Genomic DNA, 10457 nt, shown 5'->3' on the forward strand with positions numbered 1-10457 from the left:
CTAGTACAAGAGCATTAAGGGGAGCGTTCTTCGATGTCTTCCTTAGGTGGATAAGCGGAGGTCATGGCCATCGAGGAGGAACATTGTTTGCTCTTGTTTTCCCAGCAGGCTGCTGAGGAAAGGAGAGCTTTCTGGAAGTCGAAGGTCTTTTTGGTGAGACTCTCTACCTTGCACACGTGTGTGCCACATCTGTGCATTCTGTTAGCTGAAGTAGTAATGTGTGTGCTGGCAACTTAAGCAGTTTCTCTTCCCTTCTCACTCTCCACACAAGCTGCTCAAATTTTCAAGAAATGAATACGATAAAAGGCTTATTATCCTTTTTCCGTCCAGCGTACGTACTAGGGCTTTTGTGCTAATCAGCAGTTTGACATCATTTTCACAATCAACCAAAATAAGGGTGGGGGGATTTCATTCTTAACCTTATCCTATCAAGTACTTCTATTTATGCATTGCTTATCCATTAGGTAAGTTTTCCCTGAAGGCAGTATTTTTAAAACTAATGATGCATTGGGACTTCCCTGGTGGTGCAGTGGTTAAGAATTCACCTGCCAATGCAGAGGACACGGGTTCGAGCCCTGGTCCGGGAAGATCCCACATGCCGTGGAGCAACTAAGCCCGTGCGACACAACTACTGAGCCTGTGCTCTAGAGCCTGCGAGCCACAACTACTGAGCCCACGTGCCACAACTACTGAAGCCCGCGCACTTAGAGCAAGTGCTCTGTGACGAGAGAAGCCACCGCAATGAGAAGCCCACGCACCGCAACGAAGAGTAGCCCCCGCTCGCCACAACTAGAGAAAGCCCGTGCGCAGCAACGAAGACCCAACGCAGCCAAAAATAAATAAATAAAATGAATAAATTTATAATAAAATAAAATTAATGATGCATAAATACTAAGGTGACTGAATTATGGATCCCACGTTCTCAGGAAAGAGAATATTCACTCTTCACACAGACTGTTTCAGCTTTTATTTTAAACAGAGCTTCTGTGCGAGGGACTAGCAGGGTTTCTGCATTTCTCAAGAGAACGCCTAAGCACATACATTATATAACTGTACTAAGTTACGTAAAACCAAATGGACATTTAAAAATATCAGCAGTGGGATAACCAAACAGCACGGTTTACAGGAAGACTGCAAAAATCAAACACAGAGTTAAAAGCTTTGCAATGCAATGATGTAAGTAAATTCTACTTTGGCATGGCTATCGGCATATTTATTCTACCTAGTACCCAAGTCCTAAGAAGGAAGTCTGAGACGTACAATCTGGGTTTCTACATGCTAATAAGAAGGCAACAACCTAGAAGTAATGATACAGCAGTCTATCCAATAATTTAGAAAGCCAGGAGGAAACTGAAGTACTGGGTCCCATTTAATCACACACGCACACTAGGATACCAATCCACGCCTTGCTGGGTGGACAACGCAGCCATGTCAGTCCTGTGTTTTTCCAGCAGTCTTCTCGGTAGATTCCAAGACAGCCAGGCTGACCTGTGGGAGGGATGATGCCGTGGACAGGTGGATCACATGGCTCTCCCCCGATCTGTGTTCAGAAGATGTCAAAGTACAGCCACGGAGTTTACGAAGGCAGATGAGGTTTCAAATCCAGATTATCACACTCGTCTGTGTTTGCGGCCAAATATCCACTTTACTCTCTGTCCGTTACCTTAGAGAATGTGGTAGTAACGCTAAGCTTACATTTTTTTATTTTGAAAATATACGGAGGATTCACAAAATAATTTTGTGAGTCATAAAGAAAATCAATAGAACGTTTCCAAGAAATTGGAAGATACTAAAATGAATTCCAAGAGGCCTCTGAGCCCACCAGCAGAGAACCGTTCAAATGCCATGATGTACATCATTCAAAATGCACTGGAGATGGAAAACCATGTTTTGAAAATTTTACTATTATTTGTCACCCAAGGTGGGTTTCTAAATTTACATTTTCTAAACTGATAGCTATGAATTATCGCATTGTTCCTAATTACTCTGAGAGCTAAGGAAGCAATTCTTATTCATGAAAATCAGCAAGGGAGTTAGCTCCTTCCTTGGGAAAAACCCAAGGGAGAGTTTTTCCTTTTCATTTATTTTGTTAGAAGTATTTTGAAGCTAAGTAATTGAGAATGTGGTTAATGGCCATCAAACTAAGTAAACAAATTCTGCCAGCAACACTCACAATTTTTATCACACATAACACTGACCCTGGGAAACAAGTACTTTTAGAAATTTTCATTCCTGTTTGGAATTCATCCCAAAGGGAAAAAAATATCTTTTAAAACACTCATTAATGACTGTAGTCTGGTTAAAGCTCTGTCCTCAGGTCTGAAGTGAAAACTGCAGATGGCTGGGCAAAGCCAATGTCAGTCCTCTCTCTTAATCCACTTTTGTCTCCCAGAAGTACAGATAAAATATAGGGTGCTGTCTGGTCTCCCCTGTGAGACCAGACATCTCCCAGTTGCCGTCTGGGACGAAGAAATAAAGTACAAATAATCCACAGTTCCCTGTGGAAAGGGAACCAGGAGAGGTTATCATGAGGGCGTCGGTCATTTCAGCTCCCTGGGTCCCCTGAGGCGAAGAGTAAGAGGAATATGAGGAAGAGGGGAACGGAGGGATGGATACACATCTCCTCATCTCATTAACTCGCCCAAAACGTGTGAGATTAGGGCACACATAAAGTTCTCGGTCTTCAAAAGCAATATGCACACTAAGAATTGCAACGAACTGCTCCAAGCTGTACTAGGTCGACGGGGGCACAGGGGCGTTGGTGTGTGTGTGGGGGGGAGTGGAGCACTCTGGAGAGAGAAGCGATGACAAGTAACCCAGCCACGGAAAGAGCGGTTTCGCAGGTGCGCTCACCTGCACACCCAGCGCTGTTTTTGGATGCTCGGCTCCCGCAGCTGGCTCCGCCAGGGGGCGCCGCAACCCGGCCGGGGATCCGACTCCAGGCCCTTCCCGAGCCCGGCAGCCGGGTCCCCGCAGGGACAGCGTGGGTGGGAAAGCGGAAAGGCAAAGAAAGAAGAGGCTGGGACAGGAAGGGGGTTGTCACCGTTCTTATCACTGCTGTGTAGGCATCACAGCCAATTTCCATCCTCCTGCATCCAAAGCCCCGGCCTCTGCTAGACGCGCGCACGCATAGACGCGCGCGTACACACACACACACACTCACACACACACACACTTACACACTCACTCCTGACCCGCCACCTGAGCTGTCTGTCTTCCCCGTCAAAGGCCCGGGCGGCCTTAGCATCTCTCCCCTCGCACCTCCGCGGCGTGGGAGCGCCGAGGGCTCCACGAAGAGCCGGGCTGCGGACGGCTGAGGCGGGAGGCGGGGGGAACCGGAAGAGGGTCTCTGCAGTACTGCCCCCTTTTCTCCCCTTCCTCCCCTCCGTGTCAAGCTCGGGGGTCGCCTCGGCGCCCTTGGGCCTTAGGGAGAGGGAGGGGTCTGTGCGCTCTCCGCCGCCTCGGCCGGTCCCCATGTCCTGCGCGCCTCCGCACCACCTGGAGGGCTTGGCATACTGAAAGGGCGGGCGCAGCCAAAGCGGGTCCGAGTCCGCGGGGACTGGGCAGGGGCCCGAGAACCTGCATCTCTAGAGAGCTGGTGGGCGGGGGGCGAAGCTGCGGCTCAGAGACCACCCTGAGCGCCGGGCCGCTGGCTCCCGGCGCGCCGGCTCAGGCGGCGGCGGTGGCGCGACACGCCAGCAGCTGGCGGAGGCTCCTTCGGAAGCTGTCGTCCAGGAAGGCGTAGAGGAAGGGGTTGAGGCAGCTGTTGGCGTAGCTCAGGCTGGTGATGAAGTAGGAGACGGCGATGACCGCCGGCGTCTGCGGGAGGTCGGTGGTGAGCGCCACCACGGTGCTCAGGTGGTAGGGCGTCCAGCAGAGGAGGCACACGGCCAGGATCGCCACCACCAGCACGGTCACCCGCTTCTTGGCGCGCTCCAGGGCCCTGCCGTGGTTGTCGAGGCGTATGGCGCGCAGCCGACACAGCAGCGTGGTGTAGAGGACGCAGATGGTGGACACGGGGATGGCGAAGCCGAGCACCAGCGTGTAGAGGCGGCTCGCGCGCCACCAGAAGGCCTCGGGCTGCGGGAAGACCAGCACGCACTGGCGCCGGCCCTGCTCGTCGTCCAGCCGGGCGAAGATGGCGAAAGGCAGCACGACCAGCGTCACGACTCCCCACACGGCCAGGCTCACGGCGCGCGCGGCGCCGTACGTGCGGCCGGCCACCCGGCGCGACTCGGCCGTGGCCAGCACCACCAGGTAGCGGTCGGCGCTCATGACCGTGAGGAAGTACAGGCTGGAGAAGGTGTTGTACTGGTCGATGGCCACGATGAGCTTGCACATGAGCTCCCCGAAGGGCCAGCGCCGAAGCAGGAAGTCGGCGATGTTGATGGGCAGCACGAGCGTGAAGAGCTCGTCGGCCACGGCCAGGTTGAGGATAAACACGTTGGTGACGGTCTTCATGCGGGGCGCCCGCAGCAGCACGAACAGCACGGCTGAGTTGCCCGCCAGCCCCACGGCGCAGATCACCGCGTACACGACGGGCACGGCCACGGCCAGAGGCGGCGGCAGCGGCGGCAGCGGGCCGGACGCGTTGGGGCAGCCGAGCGCGGGCGCGGGGCACGACGTGTTGGCGTGCTCCGGGCCCCAGGACGACGCGTTGTGCATCCTGGCCGGGGCCGGGGCCAGGGCCTCGGTCCCCTCGGCCGCCTCCCTGCGGGGCTCCGCGGTCCCGGGGACCCGACCCGCGCCGGGGCGCTCGCGGCCGCGCTCCGAGCCCGTCTCCGGTCTTCCCGGGGCGGCGCGCTCCCGCCGGCCTCTCAGCGCACGGGCGCCGCGGACGCCGGAGCCGCAGAGCGGAGCGGAGAACGCCGGCTAGGCTCGTCGACGACGGGCAGCACCGAAGGGCGGTTCCGAGGCGAGGGGGCGCTCGCCGCCCAACCTGCCCCACGTGATCGCTCTCTGCCACCTGTTTTTTGTTTTGTTTTGTCTTTTCCCGAGGTGGTAGATTCTTTTATTAATCTTCCATGGGAATCAACCTCCATCACCTCTCCTTCTTGGGCTTTAGATTCCCCATGTCTGAAATGAAGAGATTAGACCAAGTCAATTCTCAGTCTCTTCCAACTTGAACAACATCTAATCCTGTAACTATCTCGGTATCTCAGTTCCTGGTCAACACCTTTCTAGTTGAGGGCGGGGATTTAGGGTCCAGAGCGTGGAGGAGGCAGGGTTTTGTTCAAACAACCACTTTCTGCCACCTGTTGAACTCTTATTCTGACCCGCTGGCTCCAGCAAACGTTACCCTCAGGGGAAAAATACAAACCCACTGGCCCAGCTCTGGCCCCCGTCCGGCCCCCGGAGGCCCCGGTCACCCCAGCGAGCCCGGCAGCGGCCAGCTTCGGGGACCCGCGGTTCCGTGCGCCCCGGGTAAGAGCGGGCCCAACAGCAACCGCTGCCTCCCCCGGCCGGTCCCGGGACGGTCGGTCCTGCGGCTCCCGGAGCGCTCCGGGGGTGGGGGTGGGGGTGGGGGGGAGGGGCGGGGGAGGCAGCGGCGCCCGCGGGCCGCGCGGCCCCGCCCCTTGCGCGCGCCGGGAGCCGGCCTCCCGCGCCTCGGCTCGTCCCGCCCCCAGCGCCCCGCCCCAAGCAGAGCAGCCGGGAACCGAGAACAGCCTCACCCGAAAATTAAGGACTAACTTTCTTCGTTCCGCCAGTGTGACCTCACTCCGTCTGAATTCATGAAAAGCGCTCCTGTTAAGAATTAAATGAAAGGAAAGCAAAGGTAAGGTGTTGCCGGGTCTATCTGAAAAGGAGCGCAAGGCAGTTAAGGCTCCCGTTCCAGTTTTTTTTAACACCGTACCCCCAGTGGGCTTATGTAATTTAAAATGTTAAGTTACATTCGTATTGCAAGGCTACACAGAGGGAACGTGCACGCAGCCTTCAAATGCAAATCACCCGTTTTCTATGACTCTGGCCTCCACAAGTTTATAAGGTTGTTAGGAACACGTCATGGTCGACAATCTGAGATACTTAAGGCTTGCTTTCTGGAAAAAATATATATATTTATTTATAAATATATACATAAAGTGTTTCCGATTCTGCCCTGAAGAGAACTACCCCGCGGTCGCGGCAATGTTGCCAAGGCCCCGCTCCGGGAGCCTCCAAGTCTTCCTCATTTAAGAGGACCTCACCTTGGGCACCTCATCTCTGACGACCAAGTGAAATCAGCTCAGTATTATTTCCCTCGAATTCCTGTTTTCGTCCTCCACTTTCCTTTGGGAGAGCCAGCAAATTAAAGCACGGGGTTCTATCCTGCTTCCCTCCAAGAAATTTCCCTTTCACGAGAGCAGGCAAAAGCCCAGATAAAGTGCATGTTTGATCCTTTATGAAACCTTGGAAAAGGAGAGGGCTTGAGACACCGAGAAAGAGACCCAAAGGAGCCAGTGGAAGAAGCCTGGAAGGGGCAGCGGTACAAATGCTTTCCTTTACCCACTCAATCCTCCTTTTACTAGAATCTGTATAATTTTGGCTTCCCTGCAGTTTCATGCGTCGTGTGAATAACATGTCAAGAGAGTCAATGTCCGTGAGCAAAAATATGTGAGAAAACACCATACGATGTTAAGTGAAACCAAAAGGAAAGATATATATACACATATATATAATGTATATATAATACATGTATATACATATGCATATATCTGTGTGTATGTATGTGTATATACATATATATGTATATATGTATATATATATACATATGTATGTAGTTGCTTAATTGGCAAACATTTGGAGACTTTCTAGCTTTTTAATTATTGATTTCTAGCTTAATTGCACGTGGACACAGTACAAATAGTATGATTTCAGTTCATTGGCGTTTGTTGAAACATTGCCCAATAAATAGTTCTCTAATTATTTTATGTTTACTTGAAAATAATGTGTGTTCTGCATTTGTTGGGTGCAGTTGTTGGGTGTAGACTATTGCACCCTACAAACGTCAGCTAGTCAAATTTATTATCGTGTTGTTTAAATCTTCTCTCTGTCAGTATTTTTTATCTGATTGTTTTATCAATTTTTGAGATAGATGTGTTAAAAAATATCAATCAATGATTGTGGATTTCTCTATGCTTCTAATTTTGTCAATTTTTACTACATAATTTGATGCTGTTTTATTCGATGCACACAGATTTAAGATTGTCATATTTTTCCATGAAGTGGACTCTTTCACCATTGTAAAATGTTCTCTTTAACTGGGCTACGACTCCTTCTTGTACGTAGCCTCCCTTGTTTGATATTATTACAGCTACACCAGTTGTGTCTCTCTTAGTATTATCATGGAATACGTTTGGGATCTGAACTACTGTCCATCCATCAGTGGGTTGATTGTGACAGTTTATAATACAAATTTTGCAGTTGGAATTATTTGTATGTGCTTTATGGATTACCCTTTCATTAATGGTCTTGATTTTTTCTAAAGTCAATTTTATGTAGCTGTCATATACTGGGCATCATCTGTGTGTCATAAATTATACTAGATGCAAGTAAAAGATGTAGAAAGAGGAACTTGCAGGCCAGAAGATACTTAAAGGATATATAAGGTTATCGTGATGTGTAAAACTTAAGTACTCTCTAAATACTTGAAAAGATTAAGAATTGTTTGTTGTTGGGTCTTTTTAGAGCTAATGGTACTTTTAGTTTAGTTTGTTCTCCCCTTCAACAACAAAAATTTGGCATCCATCCATAAGCAGAAGTGCCTCTGTGGAATTTGTGGAACCAAGCACCATACACCAAGGGACCCAGAAGGAATCTCATCCACTGGTGCATCAGGTGATAGGCAGACAGACTGTGGCACCAGCTGTGGAACCTACAGGACACTGTGAGCTGGTTCCAGCCCCTCTTGGCCGCTGCCTGGGAGCTTCTGCAGAACACTGACGTGGGTGGTCACCTTCAGGCAAGAGAGCTTTTGCGGAAGTCAAGGTTTCCAGAGAAGCTCCAGCACTGCATTGGAGGGAAAAAACCCACAAGCTTGGACAGCTTATCTTTGCTGGCATCACCCCACACCCAAGGCCGCACAGCTTAGGGCTAAACTAGATGGCCTGTGATTTCTCCCATGAGGGAAAGGGAGAGCCAGTGAGTGAACTCCTGGCTCCCTGAGCTGTGCAGGATGCTGCCAGAGAGACTCATTTCTCTCTTGCAGCATCCAGAACACTGAAGAGGGAGAGCCATGATGGAGGAAGGAGCAGATAGAGAGTGGTGTACGAGATTCCCTGCTGACTCCATTCTGGACTCAGGAAGCCTGCCCACGAGATGCAGGGGAAATACCACCCACAGATCCCCACTCCCCAAGTGACCCTCAGGCAGCCCCACAGCTCCTAGCACTCTGCAGTGGGCTCCCTGTGCATACAGTGGGCTGAGCAAGCTCTGGTAGGTGGGGAGCACAGGCAGAAGGCAGGCCAGGGTCTGCAGGCAAAGGAGAAATCACAGACGTGGTCTGTGTGCCACCTTCAGGGAACGGCAGAGGCTACCAGCAACCTGTCTGGTGCTCAGTAGGATTGAGAGAAGACACAGAAGCTTAAGACTTCTGCCATAAGAGGGGAGGGATCAAGAAATGAGAAGCAGGGGTATCCATACAAGGTCAGAGAAAGCCTCAGAATCTACAGCAGGACTGATGAAAGGAATTGCTGCCCTGAAGGCCATTTAGTAAACACTGGAGGAGGTGACTACTGCTTCAAATTCGAATCCAACAACGAAAAACGCCAAAGAACATGAAAAATCAAAGAAAAACGAAGTCACAAAAGGTCATGATAATCTTCTAGTAACTGAACCCAAAGACATGGAGATCTGTGATTTACTTGATAAAGAACTCAAAATAGCTGTTTTAAGTAAACTCAGTGCCCTACAAGACAACAGAGAAAGACGAATGAAATCAAGTAAACAATATGCAGTCAAAAGTGAACAAAAAGATTGAAATTTAACAAAGAGATAAAAACCATAAAAAGCAATCAACAGAAATTCTGGAGCTGAAAAATTCATGAATGGAATGAAAAATGGAATAGAGGCCACTAAATAGAAGAATCAGTGAGATAGAGGATAGGAACTTTGAAATAACCCAGTCTGAGGAGAAAACTAAGAATGAAAGAGAGTAAAGAAAGCCAACATGATCTGTGGGACACCATCAGAAAAACTAGTATCTGAATTATTGAAGTTCCAGAAGAAAAGAGAATGAAGGGAGCAGAAAGGTTCTTTACAGAAAGAATGGCAGAGAACTTCCCAAACCTGGCGAGAGATTTGGACATTGCAGTCCACGAAGCTAATAGACCACCCCATTATTTTAATCCAAACAGACTTTCCTCAAGACACATTGTAATAAAACTGCTGAAATTCAAAGACAAAGACCTTAACCAAGGAGGTGGAAGATCTTGAAAACTACAAGACATTGATGAACGAATTTGAAGAAGACACAAATAAATGAATATCTCGTGTTCATATTCTAGAAGAATTAATTTTATTAAAGTGTCCATACTACCCAAAGCCATCAATAGATTCAATGCAATCTCTATCAGGATTCCAATGGCATTTTTTACACAAGTGGAAACAGCAATCCTAACGTTCATATGGAATCACAAAGACCTCAAATAGCCAAAGCAATCCTGGGAAAGAAGAGCAAAGCAGGAGGTACTATACTTCCGGATTTCAAGCTATGTTACAAAACTGTATAATCAAAACAGTATGGTACTGGCATAAAAACAGACACATACGCCAATAGAACAGAATTGAGAGCTTGGGCTCTCACACATATATGGTCAACTAATAATGGACAAGGGAACATAGACACTCAGTGGAAAAAAGATAGTTTCTTCAATAAATGGTGCTGAGAAAATTGAATATTCACATGTAAAAGAATAAAACTAGGTCCCTATTTTACACCACAAACAAAAATTAACTCAAAATGGATTAAACACTTAAATGTAAGATGTGAAGCTGTAAAAATCCTAGAAGAAAACGTAAGAGGCTCCTTGACATGGGTCTTAGCAATGATTTTTTTGGATATGACACCTAAAGCACAAACACATTTTATATATATATATAAAATGAAGTATTATTCAGCATGAGAAAGACAAAAATCCCATGATTTGCGAACACACGATGGACCTTGAGTGTACTGGGCTAAGTGAAATTAGATGGAGAAAATTAAACACTGTGTGTTCTCACTTATAAGGAGAATCTAAAAAAGCTGAAGTCATAGAAGCAGAGAGTAGAATGGTGGTTACCAGGAGCTGTGCAAAGGGGGAAATGGGGAGATGTTGGTCAAAAAGTACAAACTTCCAGTTAGAAGATAATAAGTTCTGGGGATAGATAGTATTGTTATCAACTGATCATAGATTCTGCACTATATACTTAAAAGTTGCTAAGAGAATAAATGTCAGTGCTCTCAAAACAAAAGAAGATACAGTAATTGTATGACATAA

At 48.7% G+C, this 10457-nt stretch overlaps 1 protein-coding gene across 1 annotated transcript; it reads right to left on the reverse strand.

Annotated features, from left to right (window-relative positions):
* Positions 1 to 877: 877 nt before the first annotated feature.
* On the reverse strand, positions 878 to 4778 carry NPBWR1 (neuropeptides B and W receptor 1). Its single transcript, XM_030763537.2, has one exon. The coding sequence runs from the start codon at positions 4663 to 4665 to the stop codon at positions 3670 to 3672; it is 996 nt and encodes a 331-aa protein (XP_030619397.1). The 5' UTR covers positions 4666 to 4778; the 3' UTR covers positions 878 to 3669.
* Positions 4779 to 10457: the final 5679 nt, after the last annotated feature.

This window comes from Delphinapterus leucas, chromosome 17 (assembly GCF_059928025.1).
Source record: "Delphinapterus leucas isolate spDelLeu-1000000601 "Yukka" chromosome 17, BTC_Dleu_Yukka2, whole genome shotgun sequence".
In the NCBI taxonomy this organism is placed as follows: Eukaryota; Metazoa; Chordata; class Mammalia; order Artiodactyla; family Monodontidae; genus Delphinapterus; species Delphinapterus leucas.

Excerpts from the sequence above, each read along its gene's own strand:
- NPBWR1 (XM_030763537.2), bottom strand. The coding sequence starts at position 4,665 with ATGCACAACGCGTCGTCCTGGGGCCCGGAGCACGCCAACACGTCGTGC.